Raw genomic sequence first — 20545 nt, 5'->3', positions numbered from 1 at the left:
CTACCCCAGTTTCCACCCCAAGCTTAATGTAAAACTTGACTCACAGCTTCTCATTACTAAGGTTTAAAAACACCTCCTAACTGGTAATTACAATCTAAAACGATTCTCTAGGGGGAGCCCTGGGCTATTGCTGGCTGGTAATCTCTCAGGAATGTCAGAAAGAGGAGAGGGGACTTAAATTTTAAAAAACTTCAGAGGCAGAGGCTCCAGGCCCTTTCATCCTCCTTCCATGCTTGGGGCTGGCCCTTTATCTCCATCCTCCTGTGGGGCCCATTTCTCCCCTCCTGATGTAGCCCTTCTACCTTTCAGGTCCTTTCCTCCTCCTCTTCCCTTCTTCCCTTAATTATAGAGTTCCCACCCCTCGCCATTAAAAGAAGAAAGGGGAAAAAAATCATTGCCTTAGAAGGAGATGCTGGAAGTTTGGCAAATTCTGTTTAAAGAAATCAATGAGAAACGGACATGACCAAGAGCCTTTGGGTGGGCTGCCTCCAGCTTTGGGTAATACACTTCTGTGTCACCCATCAAAGGTAAGCCTTGTGGTTTCCCATTATCCTTCACGGGGTTCCACATGGACTAATTCTTCTCATTCCATCCATACCAACTCCTTTACCCCCACCAGCAACAGTAAAGACATCCAGAGGCCTGAGCCCCAGTTCCCTGTTCTGGGAGAGGCCAGGACAAGAGCTGATAAACTCATGATGATGCGAGATAGGACAAGGAGGAAGCTTGGGCTTCTCTAAGGGCAAGACCCTTCCACACTCCACTTTGGCCAACTCCTCTAATGCTTCCTGTGCAGCCAAGGACGCCAGCTCTGACTTGGCTAGAAATACTCACAGGTCTCACTTTCTTACACAGGTAGAAACAATCAATAAAATGCGAGCAAATGTAGTTGGTTATTTCTCTCCTCCCACAGAATACTTGTGAACAGATAAGTACCCCCCCTCCTTCCATGTCTTATCAAAACCAAGGAGAGGGGTTTGTTTGTTTGTTTGTTTTTAAGCCATAATAATAAAAGAATCCTTCTTGGCTAGTCTTTCCAGGGTGGCCAGGCAAAGTGTGAAACCCTTAGCTGCTTCTGGGTTGTGGGGAGGAAGGTTGGGGAAGGCTGGGCTGCCCCCTCTCCCGCTGTGCTCCTTCTTTCACGCTGTCCCCCACCTGTGGCCTCTTCTGGGCTCCTCTCAACAGTCAGGCTTCTCTCCATGGTCCCTGGCCCAGGCGGCGGGACAGCACCGCTACCTACAGCCACAGGACTCCACCACCATGTCCTCGTACTGCTTGTAGACCACATTATTGCCCGCGTCGATGTACAGGATGCTGATGGGAGTCAATTTGGTGGGAACGCAGCAGCTGGGCGGGGTGGAGCCCGGGTCCATGGAGTTCATCAGCGTCTGGATGATGGCGTGGTTGGTGGGCTCCAGGTGCGAGCGCAGCGGAAAGTCGCACACGCCCTCGCAGTGATAGGCCTCGTACTCTAGGGGAGCGATAATCCAGTCGTCCCAGCCCAACTCCTTAAAATTCACGTGCAGAGGCTTTCTGCTACAGCGCAGCCTGGACTTCTTGCCGTGTCTCTTGCCGTGACGGTTGGCGAAGGCGGTGCGTCGCCGCCGGCGGCCGGGCGAGGGCAGCCAAGACCCGGCGTCTGGGGCGCGGGACGGCGCTGGCCATGACCCCTCGGCTCCAGCAGCCTCCGTAGAGCCTAGCTGCTCGTGCATCTCAGTGAATAGGTTCTTGCGCTGCGATCTGGTGAACACGACAAGGAGGGCGCGCTCCTGGGGTGGCCGCACCCTCCGGCCGAAGCCCAGACTCCGCAGGTCCAGGGGAAGTGGCTGCTGGGAACCCCTCGCCCGCGCCCCTGTATCCCCGGCGTCCAGCTCACCCCAGGCTGCCCGCAGCTCCAAGCACAACTGCTTCCACGGCTGAGAGCGCAGGCCCTGCCACACGTCGAAGACTTCCCAGCCAGCCTCGGCTGGCCCCTGAGCATCCAGGGTCCTGGCGTCCAGTAGCAATGGGGACAAACAGGGGAAGAGCTGCAAGTGCAACGGTCGGGCCGGTGACCCCCAGGGCGTTGGGGGCGCCTGGCGATAAAGCCTCAGCTCTGCGCCCACCAGCTCTTCTTTGTCTGAGAGCGTGGACACATCAAACAAATACTTCTGTCTCCGGAGAGGAGTGTGCGAGAGATCGTCTGCGAGATAAAAAAATAATTACAGTCAGTTTCACTTACGGGGAGATCAGACCGGTGCTCTTCAGCAATCCCCAAGAGGAAGTGGGAAGGAAGGGGCAGGCTGCCTGGGAATCCAGTTGGGTCGCCCCCCACGCTTATGCCTGGATCATACATACACTGTGTGGTGAGGAACCCCACCAGACCGGACCCCCTCCTCAGCTCAGCTGATGCCTGGGACAAAACTCTGTACTCCCCGGGCTCCCTGGCAGCAGACTGTGAAACCTCCAACTTAGCCTTGAGGTGGAGTGCTTCCCCAGTCCTTTTGTGGGGATCTCACCATAGACTCCCCAAATGTTCCCTCTTCCAAAAGGTCATCCATCCCAAACCATCTCGCTCCCAAAGAGTGTCCCTGGGCCAGTATCACAGGACCTTGGCTTATTATCTTTCTGGCATTTGAAATTATCTACAATTATCCCGTCTGTCTTTCCCAAGCACCGGAGACCCTCCACCAGCCTATAGAAGCAAGTCCTTGTTTACCACGGACCCAGAACCCTGGGAGACCTAGAATACACTCAGGTGTGAAACCTGCAGAACCACGTGATTTTCAATTTGCCCTTCGAAGTATCAGTCTGCTTGTCTAATTGAAGGGCTATCTAAGAACAGGACCCGGGCATGAGGCTTTTGGGTGCTTATTATGATCCTCTTTCCTTCAGACTCCAGAGTGATTTACAGATAACAGTCATTTTTATAAACTCACTAGTCCAGGGTTGCCCCCACTATCGTGTCGCTGGGATATTTTAGGCACAGACAGAATGGAGAGTTGCTGTGTCGTCACTTCTTGCAGCTTTCAGAAGTGGAGACAGGGGCATGAACAAACTAGCACTTTCATCTGTTGAGATCTCTCCATGCATGGGAAATAGGCATTCCTGGAAAGAGAGAACCTCCAGCCAGAATATGCAATACCTCGACACAGGCAGGGACACGCCCCACCCCTTTTCCCCACCACCCAATCTGATTTTTCTGTTTTGGTTTTTTTTTTTTTTTTTTTTTTTTTTTTCAATGAATCCCAAAGACTTCATTTCTTGGTTACAAGTGAGGAAAAAAAAATGCATTTGTGAACCATACAGGCTGACAGACTTTAAAAAAAATTCCAAGGCAAATTCTTTAGGATGGATGGAATATTAGAACTTTTTTTTTTTTTTTTTGACACATTTGTGCATGCAGCCAACATCACTTCAACATGCAAGGCAGAAAGCTAAGCAGATTTTCCCTGGGCTGCCTTCCCATAAAATGTTTACAACCCAGAAAATACAAAAATCCCCAAAGCCCCCTGCTTTCCCCCAGAAGCTAGTAAAGTTTGGGTTGATTTCAATAGTAAAAGTAAGGCCAGATCCATTCCAACCCTCACTGCCAGTCCAGATGTAGCCTGGGGACATATAGCCCAGGGACTCTGGCTCTAGAAACCTCAGCCACACCCAGCCAGCACTCTGGGCTAACTGCTGCTTCTAAGGCACATGCCTGTATCTGAGGTGGAGCTGAGAGAAGGGTTGGAAAGTTGAAGGAAGAGCTGTTGCAAGAAGTTGATTTATGGAAGCCAAGACCTTCAAACCAGCGCAGGGGGAATTCAACGCACTTTCTTTTCCTTCATAGAAAGCTGTGGCTGACGGTGGTGTTTGGCCACTACCCAGATGGGAGTGCCTGTCACCTTAGGCTTTGTATGCTCCCTCTCTCCCCAGTTCAGGGTGACACAAACTAACTGCCAGCATGTGCTGTTCCAGCTGAAGGTCCTGAGGGCTGACACGGTTCTAACCTCGATTCCATTGCACAGTTCAATGGGGTTGGTAGATACTGGTCCCGTTTCTATGGTGGGAAAAAGACGGTGTAGAGAAATGAATTTACCTATAGAAATGACGAGGTGAAGGGCACCACTTAGATGCGCCTAGTTCCAACGCCTGAGCATGCAGTAGAGTCCCATTGTCTTGGCACCATAGGCCAAATATAGAATTCTAGAAGCAACCAGGAGTGGCAAGGGACTAAAGGAATAGGACACAGACCAAACTGTATTTGTAGGGCTTGCTGGGAATAAATCCTGGCCTCCCTTGGGAAATCATTTTTATCTCTGTTTTCATAATGTGACATATTGGGTTGTTGGCCAGAGAACATGTATGGGTTTTCTCTCCATATAAAGAATAATGTTCTATTTACTTATCACCCCTGCAAATGGAGATGTCATTCTTTTGTTTCCATCCTTTTGTTTTGTTTTGTTTTTATTTGCTTGGTTTTTTGTTTGTTTGTTTGTTTGTTTGGGATTCTTGTTCTTCTTGTTGTTTTAAGACAGATTTCCTTGTGTAATCTGGCTGTCCTGGAACTCACTCTGTAGACCAGACTTTTCTTGAACTCACAGAGATCTGATTGCCATTAATAACACACACGGGGTGGGGGGGGGAGACCTCCCAAATGCTGGTGTAGCCACCACCTGTCTCTTCTTTTCTTTCTTTCTTTTTTTTTTTAAGAGTAAGCTTATAGTTAGTCTGTATATCTGAATCAAAGTTGAGAAAAGCTGTCTCTATAGATGCTTTTTGTAGAGAAAGGCTTTTGTAGGTTCTTTGACCTTGAACTGTCTGGTGACCTATCCTGTAAGACTGTCCTACACTACTATGCTAGAACTCAAGAAAGAATGCAAGTACAGCTGTCAGTCTTCATCTGTTCCCTTTTCTTCCTGTACCAGTCTACCTCAGGATTGTAGGGGTCCTGCCTGAACACCTACAGCCACCCCAGTCAGCATGCTACAGCATCCCAGGCAAACATATTCATGAGTGATGTGAACCTTTCTTGAGAAGACAGACTGCTAAAGAAGGTACCTGGGCCATCAAAGTTGGCTAAGTAAGGGCCAGAAATTTGTATCCCGGGAACCTGGAGATCAGTCTATGGTAGCAGCCATTGGTAACACACACACACACACACACACACACACACACACACCATTGGAGATCAGTCTAGGGTAGTAGCCATTGATAACACACACACACACACACACACACACACACACACACACCATTGGAGATCAGTCTAAGGTAATAACCATTAATAACACACACACACACACACACACACACACACACCCCATTGGAGATCAGTCTAGGGTAGTAGCCATTAATAACACACACACACACACACACACACACACACACACACACACACACACCACTGGAGATCAGTCTAGGGTAGTAGCCATTGATAACACACACAACACACACACACACACACACACACACACACACACACACACACACTCACACACCATATACAACAAATACCAAAACAAACAATAAAACAACCTAGCACCATGGGTATGTCATAGGAACTTGATAGAGACAAAGAATCATTTCAGATTCCAGAGGCTTCAGAAGCTGCCTTTCTAGGAGCCCCCAAATGGTGCTTATTCCATTGGCTCAGAGACTCAGTCCCAGAGAATCAGTGAAACAGGTAGGGAATTGGTTTTTCCATCTTGTGGAGAGAAGAGTCACTGCAGTAGAGACAGAGCAAAGCACCCAGATGCAGGGCAAGATCCAAGACACTGCCCCAGACCATGCCATCTTTTCTCTAGGCTCCCTCTAGTCCGTATAAACACTGATAGTTTTTTTGATAATTTTATCCACAGGCCTTCTCAGCAGATATTCAGAACCTCTAACTCCTAAGCACGGGACCCAAGAAGGTAGCGACTCTCTACAGATGCCCTCCAGACCACATTCCCCACATGTTTGAACCTGCTTTGGAGCCCTATGCAGCAAAGACATAGCCAAGAAGAGGCATACCATAGGTCTGGAATGTAGAGACCACCAAGTAGTAGTTACAGACTTCTCCAGACACTTTACACAGGCAAACAAAAGCCTGGCCCAGCTGCCATGGGTCACCTGTGGCCAGGAAGCCCTCCCTGGCCCTTTGCACTGCTTTGTACAGCCCTCATCTTTTTAAGTCTTGTGTAGATATGGGTGGTGTCAGCAAATGACCCCTCCCTTGCATAAATGTCCGCCGCTGGCTCCGAAACCTATGGCATCTTCTCATAAATCATCTCAGAAGCATCCTGAAAATACTTGACTGCTTTAGGCTCTCTGAATTGGAAAATCATCAGTAATCCATCGGGAAAGGCTTCTATTTGGATCAAACTAAATTGTTTTAGAGCCCAGCCCTCACCTCAGTCAACTGAGTTCTCTTGAGCTTCAGACACTTAAGCCTTTCATGGAATAGCTTTGGGGAGTTTTTGCATTTTCTTTTTTCTTTTTTTCTCTAGAAGATGAGTAGAAAAGAGAGGAGGAAGAAAAGGAGGAGGAGTCGTAACAGGCATAGCAGAAGAAAATCTTTACATGTCTCAAACTGGCAACAATACAAATATGGGTGAAATACAAACCCTGGCAGTTCTGGTGTAAGGTGCCTTGATTTTCGTTTGTTTGTCTAACTGTGAAAAAGTCTCCAATACAGTCCAGACCAGACTGGAACTCTCCACCCTCCTACCTTCTCCTTGCTATACTATGATTATGTCATCCAGAGGTTTTGGTACAGAAGTTTTAAAAATTCAAATGGGGAGGGATTGTTAATTGGAAGATGTCTCAGTCAGAATAACCATAAGTTGAGAATTTAGAGAAGAAGGATCCAGAGTAACTATGGAGACAAACCTTCTTAGACAGGCGAGTACACAAGGCTATGGTGGGGCACAGTAAATGGCTGGAGAACTCTAGAGGCAAACCCTAAGATGGAGAGGAAAAGATGCGACCAGGGAGCTCACAGGCAGCCTGAGATAAGATACAACCAGGATACTCCATTAGTACCCTGGAGTTATTCCTACCTGACGGGTTGCCATCCAACCAGCCTCCACAGGACCAGAACTGTTTTCCCAAGACATCACTGGGATCTTACATAGTTGATGTGATGAGCCTCTTGAAGATTCGGCTTGGATTTGTTTGATCCCAAGGACTAGAACCAAGAGTTTAAAATGCAAGATTCCAAAAGGATCTGCAGGCCTTTTACACATTGACTGCTGCGTCTCATCCTCTAAATTAACTGTGACTCTCTGAATGGATGCTGGTAATAGACTCCAGCTCTATCCACCTGGCCATGTCTTCTTTGTCTTGGAAAACCCAGAATCTGTAGCTAGCCTGCAGCTCAGAAAGCTTAGAATATGTGACCTTTTCCACTCACATACCCAAATAGTAGGATTTGGCTGTGGGGTCCGAAGAGAATCGGTGGCCCATCTTTGCAATGAGCACTCCAGAACTTTTAAGACCGAGCTTCCTTCCTGACCCCTAGCTTATGGTGGTTGCAGAAGTTGCTTTGGGTGTTAACTGGGCACTGTCTTTGTGCCAGGCTCATGGAACTCAGAGCTTTGAGGACCTCTCTCAGATCCTTTCACCAAGCTCTGGCCGCACTGGTAGAGCCATTCACAGGGAAGAAATTTGAGAGCACCAAGACCCAACTTAGCATCTTGTAACCAGCAAGATGTGGACAGTATGTTCCAAGAACTCCATCTCTCAGTTCTCCTCTACACAGACCCTCACTGGGCAATCGAAGACAAGAAAGGGGGAAGCCTGACATCCCTTAGGTTTTGGTCCTCGATTGGATCAATGCTTGACTGTGATGCAGTTTTCCTTTCTAGATGGAAAGCTTCGAAGCTCATCGATGTGTCCGGAGCAGTGCTAGGGTCTCAGATCACCAGCCTAAGTATCAAGAGTCTGTCAAGTTAGAATATTCTAGGTGTACCCCGGAAGCCCCTCCCTATGGGGTGTGAAGGCCTGTGGGGACAATCTGTTCTTGAACTCACTGTGCCCCTAGGAGAGAGTACCAAGCCACCCTAGTAAACTCTGGCTCTTTGCTAAGAATTTTCATTAAGAAAACATTTTGGGAGCATCCTACACTGCACCTCCGAATGCACTGGCTTGACCCCAGGACCATGATCAACCACCCAGAGCTCTGGCTGTAATATCAGACAGTGATGTAGTATTTACTATGTGTTGGAAAAAAATATAAATCCTTAGCTATGTAATTTTCACACCCACCTATCAGCTAATGGTTATGCATTGTGTCTGTGTGTGTGTGTGTGTGTGTACATACATAAGTTTCACATTGTACCCATAATTATACGTAAAACTCCATGTCAACTGAAACTTGAAAATACGTATTTTAAAAACCCAGCAGTGAAGAAAACCAATAAGCATTAGCAGGTAATACCAGGAGACCATGATAAATACTCCGTGCTTTCTGTAGTTGCAGAATATATGAAAATGTATGTGTGACATGGGAGCTGACAGAGGACTATATGGAGGGGCAACTGCAGGAAACATAGGTTGAGCAAAATGCAAACATAGGTTGAGCATATGGTGTCAGTGAGCCCACTAGTCCATTATTCTGGGCCATATCAGATAACATATATTGTAAATAAAAATAAAATTCACCCCCGAGAAAGCTTTTGTTATAAACAAAAACCCAGGAGGCTTACCAGAAAATGTTGGTGCTGACAGTTTGGCTCCTGTACCTCTGCCATTGCTCTAAACACAACCCTTGATCTCTGTGCAAATTCGAACCCCTGAGATGGTTCTAATTCTTCTTCACTGCTCATACTCGGAAGGAGGGATGGCTCAGGTACCTGGTCTCCAAGAACCACCCATTTTTCTAAGCAGTATTAGCTGAAAGATTGCCAACACTATGCCTTTTAAAAGACAATATTTTAAAAAATCTTGCATCTCTTCTATGAAGTAGAGATGGTGATACCTGCTCACAGGGACACATGGGAGATATGACTTCTGACATGTTATACACATTTTAGTTGCTACTGGCAATGTGGGATGAAGCACGGCCACTTAAAGTCTTCTGAAAGATGCCGTTTATCCCTGTCCTTATCTGTGACTTGGTGCCTTGGTGGCATGACTTCCCAGCCCCATGTGCCTCATCCACAAAGTGGGAGAATCACCTGTATATCCGGCAGGACCCATATGAAGGTCAGAATCAAGGTTCATCGTATGGTACAGGGGAGCTTGCAGCCGACCTTACTACAGTGATCTAGATTCTGGTAGGAAGAAATGTATCATCTTCTTGACCTCCTTGAACAGTCATAGTCCAGTTATTTCCACTAGATTCTAGGAAAACGTTTTTGGGCAACACGGGTAAAGAAAACAGGAAGAACTTCTGGCTCCTACCCATCTTAGTTCTGATGACAATGAGGGCGTCTGCTACAATAGCTTTGAAATGTATTGTAGTGACCTGAGTCTTTTCGATTCATTTACAACACCACAGTGCCAGATGACTAATGCCATCCTCATTCAATTCCAGTCTGAACCATTCTTTTAAGCCTCCACCAGGCAGTACGGCATAAGTCTTCCTGGCTGAGCAAGTACAACCCAGAGGAGCCTGTAGTTCCACTCATGGGAACTTTTTTTGTAGGTGCCATCTGTTGACAGAACCAATCATGGGTAGTAAGAAAAGAATATTCGCTATTTGTACCTGAAAAAGCAAAAACAAAACAAAACCCTACTCCTATGTGAAGGGAGGCAGGCATAGAAATGAGCACCCCAGTATCAGTGCAGATGGTGGTACCTACATCTGTCAGTAGTAAGATCACTTTGGTGGCTCTTAGTTAGGGTGAACATCCTGCTCACACACTAACTGGTCCAACTTCTCAGAGCCTCTTGCCTTTCTTGGTGCCTTCCCTCCAAGCTTGCTGCATCAAGCTTTCTTGGTCCCTTCCAAACCCAAGAATGACCTGGGAACCATGGATTGTCTGATTTGGGGTTTGTTTGTTTGTTGGGTTTTTCTTTCTTTCTTTTTTTCCTTTGCATGGTTAATCTATGGGTCTTGTAGTCTTCTTGGTTAGGGTCTTGCCACCTGCCTGGACCCTGTGGAGAACTCCCAATGCTGGTACCTCTGGATCTACTTCAATGGGAAAAAAGTGAATTTCTCACCTGACTAAAACTACAATTCATCAATCCTTGGCCCAGTCTCAAAATGTGGTAACTCCAAATTCAGTCTTGGTAATTTCTGGGCAGCTATAAAGGAAAAGAGCCAGCTTCCCCGAGTACTGACAACAACAGCAAACGGAAGCCTAGTTTTGTCTCCACAGATGAAACATTTAATTTGGAGCTAAGTTTCTAAAGTCTCTTCTGGTCATGGACTTTGTTGGGGAGACAGGGAAAAACCAAGGTCAAGGACACTTGCTCTGGCATTTGTCTTTCCTGCTGTGTCTTACCTAGGGCTTCCAACCACAGAAGCTTAAATTTCATTGAACCACATACAGGAGGTCCAAACCAACTCTCCTAGCAACCACCCATGCTCTTTAAGCTGTAGAGGCAGCAAAGGCCACAGGGACCCAAGTTGTACTTCTTTCCTAAGGAACAAAACCGAGTAGACTTGTTGAAATCAAATCTATAAGAAGCTCAGCTCAGCGGAAGTGATGCCATATCTCCTGGTAAGAGTTAGCGCTGGGGTTGAGTCTTAAAGCCCTCCTAGAATCTGCAACTTTACCCTGGCCTCATCAGCACAAAGGCAGATAGATAAGTGGATATTTTTATGCAGCTCCACTTTCAAGCTAACCCTGTAGTAGCAGAAGGCAAAGGTTCAAAGAGGCACTGGATGGTGGGCAGACTTTTTCCCATTTCTCCTGCCCCCCCTGCTTTGAAGAAATCTCCATACTATGGTGTGCTGTACTGGGCGAGGTGCAATCCCTGAAGAAGGGGTTCCTTCGAGTCACTCATATTGCTTTTAACAATGTAACAAAATGAGAGATTCCTGGTATCAGCTACAGATCTCAGTCCAGAGGGTTTTCGTTTTGTGTTGTTTTTAGGTTTCCTCGAGCACCCACGGAGCTTTCAAGCATCAGTCTACTGAAAAGTGGGCAGCAGCTAGACCACCTCTCTCCCTTAGAAGCTTGCTGTGCAAAACATGATCACCACTTCTTGCCCTGTCCTGCCTTATGCTCCTCTCTTCAATCTCAGTGGCCACCAATGAGCGTCAGAAGCCCCTCCCTTCTCTGGTCTTGCACAGCCCACTCCAGTCTGTAAGCCTTGTCCCTGCTCCAGATGCTACCATCTAACTACACAGCCTGAGCCTCTCTCTTGCAATCCTTTTGAAGCTCCTGCAGTCCCTCCTTGACAAGTGGACCTAATTCTCCACCCAGGGCAGAACCAGCGTGTGTACCTGAAAGCAGAAGGTGTACCTGGAATCCATTAGGGCAATGGGGACCTCTTTAATTCCAGTAAACAGAAGACATAATTTAACTCAAATTGAACTGGAAAAATAAACACACGGGGTTTAGACTGGGGCTGTCAAAGGAACTGTAATGGGTCCATATTCCCACATTCTATACTAAAAAAACAAAACAAAACAAAACAAAACAACAAACAGAACAACTGTTCCCAGGTTTTTCAAAACAAAGGGGTTATTGAACTTTTTACTGATCTTAAAAGCACCTAGGAGCTATGGTTGAATCCACCAGGGTTGATACAAACAGCAGTCTGTCAGGAAGCAAAACTTCCTTTATCTGACACATTTCTACCATGCCCCAAACCCCCACCCCACAAACACAAAGTCCCTAGAAAGCGACTGTCTATGGAAGAGGTCTGGCAGCACCCAAGAACTCATGGTCCAGGAAGCAAGTTACAATAAAGTTTCTTTCCTAAAAGACCCGAGTTCCCAGAGGATCCAGTGATACTGGTGCTCTCTGGGCAGAACAGATGGCCTTAGATCCTGATTCATTTAGGAAAGGGAGAATTCAAAAAAAAAAAAAAAAAAAAAACCGTACAGGATCCATGGCTAGGATGAAATTTGTTTTTCTCAGTGCGCAGAAATGAAAGGGAGTGTTTGAGCACGTTTTTTCTCCTTCCCCTCCCCCACTAGCGATTATACCCTGGGCAAAAGCTCCAAATTCCCAGAGCATCCAGAGAAGAGAATGACCTTTGATGTGCTCAGATAAGTCTTCCTGGCTAAGACTCTTCCTGCGACCTGCACTCTGACTACACCAGAATCCCACCCAGTCTTTTTTTTTTTTTTTAATTGCCCGTTACAGACCAAAGACAGCAGCTGATGCTGAGCTACAAGCCTATGGGTTTGGGGATTTCTTTATGACCTTAAATGTACCTGATTCATTCCAACTAGAAGAGTGGATAAACTTTGGAGTTTAAGGCTTCCCAGAGGGCTTTTCCCCAGAACCTTTGATTAACCCAACTAGGAAGATCCTTCAGCCTGAACCACATAGCCAGCTCTGTGCTAACCCTCTGCCTGCGCCCCTCACACACACTCACTTGCACACTTAGCAAGCCCCCTTCCAAGGCTGTTCTCTCTTTCCGGGGGAAATAAAGCCTAGATTGGAACCTTCTGCCCAGCTTCCTCGCTTGGCAGTCTGGTATGAATTAGTGTTTTTATAAGGGACTCAAACAAATCGAATACAAGGTCACCAAATAATTAACAGTTGCGAATTCCCTCCGTCCCCATTAAAATACTTCCCTGCGTATATTTCATTTTCCGTTTGCCAACGACAACAGGGTACAGGCAAAAGTGCTAGCTCTGCCCTCTTGATTACTTTATGCAGAAACCCGCTGTTCTGCATAAACACAATGTAACAGGCAGACATCAATAGCAGGCAACCATGAGGTACTAGATTGCCTTCCTCTCTCCAAAGCCTGTCTGTCCCTAGCATACCTCTGCCGCCTTGTAATCTCTGAACTGGAGATAAGAGCAGGCTCTCCCTGACTAAGGGTACCCAGCTCCAAAGGATGCTCTCCTCTCTCCTCCGGTGTTATCTGTCCTTTGCTGCCTTCTTTCTGTAAGCAGGCTTGTATCAACAACCCAACAATAACAATTGTTTTTACTTCAAAGTCTCTGGAAAACCTAACCCACAGAAGTAATCTTAGGCTCAATTTGTTTTTTCTTTCCTCATCTTTGATGCCATGAGAATATTTATATATATATATATATATATATATATATATATATATATATATATATATATATATATATATGGTACTTAGCACATAAATTGTAAAGCAGGACCTGTCTCTCTATCTCACACCCCCCCTCCTGAATGGCTAGGAGTCCAGAGTCTTTGTAATTTCATATCTAACCTGGTTCACTCTGATCCTGTGACCGCCGATTCCCACCAGCACACACAAACACACTTTCTCGTCTCTACCTATTTAAACTAATCTTTGAGGTACAGCATGAAAGCGTGTTAAAAAGATCACCCATAAAGTAGTTTGTGCCTCTGTTAAATAAATGCAAGAGGAAGCCAGTCACCACATATTCAGACCCTTGCATTTGAAGTTCCAGGAGAACTACTAATTGGGTCTTTACCACAAAAACATAACAAACAAGAAAGAAAATCTCACTTTTACCTTTAAAAAAAAAAACGTCTGCATCTCAACACACGTCTTAAAAACCTTCTTGCCCTTATCCCGATTCGTACACATAGTGTTTATCATTCAGAGTCTAGAATCTTACGCCAGTCTCACCTCTCACAAGCTGGGTGACCTTGAGCAACTTAATTTTCTCTGTCTTTCTTAATTCACCTCTCAAGCAACGCAGCAGCAGTAGGCTGAGCAGTGAACGGAGCGCATTCACGTCATCATAGCTTTTAGCACAGTACTTGGCCCACAGTAAAAGGTCAATCAATCTTGGCTACCGTTATTTGCCCTTTCAGGGTGTTCTCTAAGCTTGCGATAAGGCCTCCTCCTTCGGGATGTGTGGGACAGGGGCAGCATTAGAGGCTGTACAGAGAGCTGCTGGAGTCTCTATGGAACCGTGGCTCTCTTGCTCATTCCAGCCCTTCCATTCTTAAACACCAGCTTCAGGTATAACGTTAACGGTCCCATGTGAGCAAGACCTCTAACCAATTCTCTGTGTCTTGGAACACATGAACCGGCTTTGAGGCTCCTCCCCTAGCGGGACCCTGGCTTCTGAGCTCCCCACCTACCATACCACTCTGTGGTGATTTAAACCTCCCCTAGGCAAGGCGCCAACTTAGCACGACCGCTCAGCTCCCGACTGGCCCTTTTTTTTCCCCCCTTGCCTGCCCACTCAGGGCTTGGGGGAGGGGATGCTGAAGAGTTTGGCACGTTAAGAACCCCGCACGAGAGGGGCGGAAGTCCTCGCTAGGAGCTGAGGATGCGCGGTTAGTGGGTCCCTTCCATCACGGGAGACTAGACACCGTTTGATGTGTTATGACATGAACCCTCAATTAGATCGCTGAGTCGAAACACTCCAATCAGGGGCCCAATGCTAAGCAAGCCCCGGAAGGTCCAACCCGAGGTCACCGCCGGTGACACATCAAATCAAAATCAGTGAGAGGGAAAGTGAGGTTTTCCCTTTATCAAGCTGGGGCTGCAGCCAGCAATCCAGCCCCTCCTCCGCACGCCCCTCCAGTCTCTCTCTTCACTACCCCCCCCCCCCGTCCCCCTTCCTCTGAGCTCCTTTACACCCGCGAAGCCTGGGACTAGCGTAGCAGCCTTCCAAGTATCTTAGCTGCCCTCCTACAGTTTTCTTCGAACTTGGCTAGTGAGGAAGAGACAGCGCCTTTGAAGCCACAGTCCCGGTCTGGGTGCTCTAGCCATCTCCCCTGACTAGGGAATCTCTGGCACCCCTGTCCCCAACTCATTCTTCGGCTAAATCCACAGTCTTCCTGGCTTTATGACCACCAGTAGGGAATAGTGTTTCTCCCCCTTCCCCCAAATGTCACCCCATAGTCGTGCTCAAAGAACCCGTGGGTTCCCAGCATGGTGCCTGGGCTCTGTGTCTGCTACAGGACAAACAAGGGTTGATGGGTGTTCTAGTCTATGCAAGGTCCGGGGGTGTTGGGGGGGAGGCAGAAACAGGCAGTTTTTCATGCTTTCTGGAATTCCAAAGTCTCTTATAGACACCTTAGGATAGCCCACATTGTCCCTTGGTCCTGTGCCAAGGAATGCTCACGGAGTAGTGAACCAGCAAGGATGTCTGCCTGGGGTAAGATGGGAGAGCTTGCCGCTTTCCAGGAAAAGGAAAAAGATACCCGATTGCCTGACAGCCTAGGCCTCTGGGATTTCTTCCCTTAAAGCAGTATTCTCCGATCTTCCATCACCTCTCTTTTGGGGCGGTATTAGAGATGCTAGGAGGTTAACCGAGAATTTGTTGGAGAGAAACTGCATTGCAGTGCTGTATATAGGAAGAAGTTGGCGCTCCGTTTGACTACCCAGGTCCAAGACCTAGTAGCAGCAATACGAAGAGGCCACGTGTCTTTGTAAAGGTGACTTAATTATTCCTAAAATCGTCATAAAATACAGCGGCGTTAATTTGCCCTCGGGACCTTTCAGCAGCTCATAACCCGGCCGACCTCGGATTGTAGCTGAGTACCTGGCTGGGCCAGAACCTTGGCTGCGAGGAAAAGCAGCTTCAAGGGAAAAAGACTGAATAGGGCTTGAGGCTGGCGGGGGGAGTGGGGACATTAGCCTACTCTGGAAAGGGTCGAGAGTGTGTGAACAATCAAGGTAAATAGACTTAGCTGAGCAGTTCCCTCTGCCCGATCCCCGGGGGGCTCTTGAGTGTCTGGGCACTTTTCACTGAACCCAAGTTTCTGGGTCTAGGAACAGAGTCGAAGTTAAATCTGGAAGTATGGGGAAGCGCCTCTTACCTTCTCTTTGCCTTCCTTTCTTGTCTACCGTCCTTTCCTCTTTCTCTCCCCTGAATTACTACTTTTCCTCTCTAGAAAGAAGCCCGTGGAACTTCCCCCAATATCTGAAGATTCCCCTAAGGCCCATGCTGTGGATCGGCCATAATAGCAAGAGCGGGAAGCTCGGAATCCTACAGCCGCAAGTGCATCCTGTCTGGCAAAGGGATCAGAGAGAGAAGGGTTGTCTGGCCTAGAAAGGTGGATGCGTACCCCCTGTAGTACTGTAAGCCCCAACAACCCCGGCGCTTTTAGCAGTCCCAGTTTCTGCACACCCCGTGGACCTTGGCTTGAAAATTATCAGGTGTGCCAGGAGGAAAAATAAAAAAAAATAAAAAAAATAAAAAAACAAAAACGGTGCCTCAAAAGCACTGGGTGCCCATCTGACTGATGTTCCCCCACACCCTACGCAGGACTCCGAGAACCCACAAGACTGCTGGATCTAGGCACTGCCTGACACGGATCCAAGACTCGCGGACTACCTTGTGCCGGCTTTTCCTTGAGAGACAGGAGGCTCTCTAAAGCTCTCATGGCCCGCGATGATGCTCTAGGGCCCGCGACCCTCGCAAACTTTGAAGCCAGTGTCTCTCCGTCCTTTCTCTGACCCTTCTCCGTCTCCCTTCATTTGCTGACCACGTCTCTGCGCTTCTTCTGCTAGCTACCAGACCAGTGACGGCCGCGGAAGAGAAAACAGGAAGGAAAAAGAGAGAAGAAAAGTAAGAAAGTAGGGGAGGGTCGCAGACTGGAGCATAAGCTGCAGCTGCACTCAGAATTTGGGGCTTGGGAGAAGAGAAAAGGGGAGGTGTCCAGAATGCGAAGGGAAATCACAAAAGCAGCCTCCTGCCAGAGCCTGGGTAGCGCTCTGGCTGAGGAGCTCCAACCGGAGAGGAGTCGAGCGCTTTCTTTACCACTTACCCAGTCCTCTGTCTACAAAGCTAGTGATCGTATTAGCTGACTTGGAAGACTGGAAAAAGCTGGCATTGATGCCCAGCTTCTCGGCAATGGAGTAAGTCCTGTAGATTGACAGCATGTACTCGTGAGGCACCACTCGGGGGCCCCTGCCCGGCGTCTCCTGCCCCTGAGATGGTCCAGGCGGCCGCCGCCTGGGCTCGCTCTGCCCCGGCCGGTGCTCCTGGGGCGTCCGGCCCTCGGCACTCTCTCGCGGAGTCCGCTGCATCTTCCCTTCTTTGCGGTTCCCCGCGTCCTTGGTGGAGTCCAGTTCGGTGGAGGAGGAGGACGAGGAGATGGAAGCCTGCTGGAAACCCGGCAAATCCCAGAGGAAGCTGATGAGAAAGATCGCCCAGAGAAGGACCCTAGGAGTGTCCATGGCGAGCGAGAGACCGAGTTTCTCAGAGAGGCGGCGGCTGCGCCGGGCGCGAAAGGCACGGAGCGGCTGGACAGCGGCGGGGGCCGCGTTCCTCCTGCAGACTCCGAGTGCGCGGAGCCGGGTAGCAGCTACACAAATCCAGGCCCTGCCACGCCCCCTCCCGCCCCTCGCCGGGAGGTGGGGAGGGGAGGGGAGAGCGGCGCTGCGGGGATGGGGAGGGCGCCGGGTAGTGCGGGCAGGAGGTGTGGAGTGCCGGGGGGGGGGGTGCTGGGGGGGGAGGCGGTGGTGGGCTGGAGTGGTGGCGAGGCGCAGCGCCCCCGCGGGACGCGTCCTAGGTGAGAGCTGGGAGTTCCCCGCGAGGTCCGGAGCGCTGGCAGGGCGAGCAGGAACCAAGCGCCGCTGTCCCCGAGCTCCCCAGGCAGCACCGGGGGCGGGCTGGCAAGGGCGGGGACGCCAACTCTCTGTCGCCTGCGCCGCGGACTGTCAGTCCCCGCTAGCTGCCCCAACTTTCCTAGGAGTCAGGGGGTCGGGCTATCCAGGGACCCGGGAAGCGGCGGTGGCGGCTGGTTTGGAGTGGGCGCTGCTGCGGCAGGCTGGGTCCGGGCTCCGACCGTGGTACCCTCTCTTAGCCGCCCTACCTTACTAGTAAGGCGGTTAGCACCCTCCCCTCCCCGCGCCCCCGTAAAGTTCAGCCCTGAGCCCAGAAAGCCAGGCGCAGGGGCCAGTCCTTCACAGCCCCATTCTCTCCGTAGGATGCTGCTTTCTACAAAGACCCGCGTCTATTCCCGACCTTCGAGGTCAGGCAAAGGCCACCGGTCTCCAGAGTTTGGACCCGCGCTCAGAGCTGCCGCGCTCCCCTGCAGGCCCCAGGCTCTTCTCTCGCAGACCTCAGTCTCTGGCGCTTGCTCCACAGCTGCTTCATTTCTCGTTCGTGGAATCCCACACTTCTCTGGCCCCTTAGGGCGCTTGACTCCCTCTTCTGCACCCGTACTTCCTTTTTCCTCTTTCCTGTTATCTTCAGGATGCCCCCCCAAGTTTCTTCCTACAATTCCATACCTCTCCTCACCCCTGCCCCTGTCCCCCAAGTCTACTTTAATTTTTAGGTTGCGGCCTCCCAACTCTCTGATTCCCCACCCTTTCTTTTCCCTTTTCCACCAGACCCCTCCCTGCGTAGCTCTACCCCAATCGGTTTCTCTTCAGCTCAGCCTCGCCCCATCTCTTCAGCTCAGCCTGTCCCCAGATTCCCAGTGTCTTCCCCGCCCACCGCCCCGCGGGTTCCCGGAGCCTGGACAATGCTAGATTTGGCGGTGAAGAGTTGCTTCTCTCCCAAGGGCGCTTGAGACAGAAGTTGTCCAGAGTCTTGACGAGTTACTCTGGCAACAACTGCAAGCGTGCTCCTGTAAGCATCCCACTTTCGTGGATTTAAAACAGAGGGGGGAACAAAAGGCTCAGAAATAACCCGAGTTTCCAAGGGTTCCCCCAAGAAGATAGACCCAGGCAGGAATGGTTCAGCCATTCTGTTCCTCCTGTCCTGGTTTGATCTGAGGTCCCTGTGTCTCTGTGTGGTCTCCACGCTCTGCCCCCCCCCCGCCCCCTGTGTTCTTTGGCCTGGGAAAGAGGCAGTTTGGTCCCCCTTCTCCCCTTCCCTTCACTGTGACTTCCTTAAGGTCCTGACATGGCTCTCACCCTGGACACCTGTTGTGTCAGGCCTGTCTCTAAGGCCTTTGCAAAGTCTCACTTAACCTTCATAACAAGCCAGAGGCGAGACCCACATTATACCTATTATACAGACAGAGAAACTGAGGCCCAGGATCGATCACAGTCATGCAGTAGTGGCCGCTAGTTCTACGCCAACCCATTTTATGTCCCTCAGGGCCACTTAGATTGCCAACTCATGGCCTGTATCGGACTTGAAGGCGTTCACTCTTTAGCTTCTTCCTTCCTCTTTCGGGGATTTGGATGATTATCATTCACCAAGGTAAGGATGAGGAAGGAGAGGAAAAGAGGTTTAAATCATACCTAGCAGATATTTAGCCCACTATAAAAAATACCTCTGTTTATACTTCTTCATCTTTGGTACAAATAGAGATGACAGCCTCATCTCTTAATGTCTAATACCAAACCACTTGCCTTCAAAATACCTCTTGCCCTCACTGGAGTGACATCCGGGAGGGGCCTCCTCCTGTGGCTTGTTTCCATCCTGCCCCTCAGGGAAATGAAGACTTGCACCCAGTGCTGTTGCTCTGTCAGTCTCTGCCGTTTGTGCTCCACAGCTCCGCTCATGATGGTGAGTCATGGCTTTAGATCTGTCTTTCCCAGCACCACGGTGCCTGCTGCCCTTCACCTGGGCTCATTTTGCCCACAGTGGTTATCTGTTGTGAGTTATCAGTAAACAGGAAACGAGGCGGAGGTCCCATTGGCTTTGGCTTACAGACCAGATACTGGAAAGGCAAAAGGCAGGGACCACAAAGGATGTGGCTGCTGTCTTTGGGATTACCCCAGGGCAGGTGTTACTGTCTTTGTGAAGAAAGCTCTTCACAAAAAGGCTCTAGTGGTTGGTCTCTTCACAGGTAAGAAAATAGACAGACAAATCAACACAGAGGGCTGGAGGTCAGAAGCAAGTCAGAAATATAATCAGGAGCTAAGCCATTGGACTCCTAATCCAACATTTCCTACAGTTAAACCTTCCCTTCTAAAGCATGCCTTAAACAGTAATTCAATAAGGCCATTACTCCAATTCTCTCTCTCCTTCCTCTCTCTCCCCCCTCCTCTCCTCTTTCCTGCCCCCTCCCCATGTGTGTGTGCAAGTGTGTACATGTGTTGTTACGATAAAGACAGAAGGGACAACGATTACTGTATATTCCATACTATATACTATATACTATATACGGAGTCTCCGAAACACTGCCATGGAGTTTTGAGTTTATTCTTAGACGATCCAATCATTTCTTTGGCAGTTTCCTCTGGAGGAACATTTTGAAGCAGTGAGAGTTTCTTGATGTGAACTGAGCAAGTCTGGTCCTGGGTTGTTCCCTCACAACTTTTGTACCAGTATCAGACACACATCTACAGACATCTGTGGTATCTCCTGCCCCCTGTGGACACTTGGAGAATTGCTACTCATAGGCAAAAGTGCTTGAGCAACGCCAATTAATTTCTTTAAAGAAATTATTTAAATGAGTTAGAAGATCGCGCTTAAAGTGCATGTAGAATGTGAGACCAAAATCCATACATTATAGATACGCAGCAAAGAAAGAATTTGAGGCCACCCTCGACTAAGTTGCAGGCTGTGGAGAACTATACAAGAAAACTTTACATTACACTCACTGCCCCCTCCTGGTCACCCCCTCCCACAATCCTTCACCTATCCCCCTTTCTATTC

At 48.9% G+C, this 20545-nt stretch overlaps 1 protein-coding gene across 1 annotated transcript; it reads right to left on the bottom strand.

Moving 5' to 3' along the window:
* Positions 1-1232: 1232 nt before the first annotated feature.
* Positions 1233-17163, bottom strand: GDF6 (growth differentiation factor 6; the record flags this gene model as incomplete). Its single annotated transcript, XM_080938552.1, has 2 exons — positions 1233-2182; positions 16752-17163. The coding sequence occupies 2 exons, from the start codon at positions 17161-17163 to the stop codon at positions 1233-1235; spliced, it is 1362 nt and encodes a 453-aa protein (XP_080794678.1).
* Positions 17164-20545: the final 3382 nt, after the last annotated feature.

The sequence above is a fragment of the Micromys minutus genome (genome assembly GCF_963924665.1).
Source record: "Micromys minutus genome assembly, chromosome: 26".
NCBI lineage: Eukaryota > Metazoa > Chordata > Mammalia > Rodentia > Muridae > Micromys > Micromys minutus.
The sequence above is the reverse complement of the archived record's forward strand: the minus strand, read 5'-3'. Positions and strand labels throughout refer to the sequence as shown.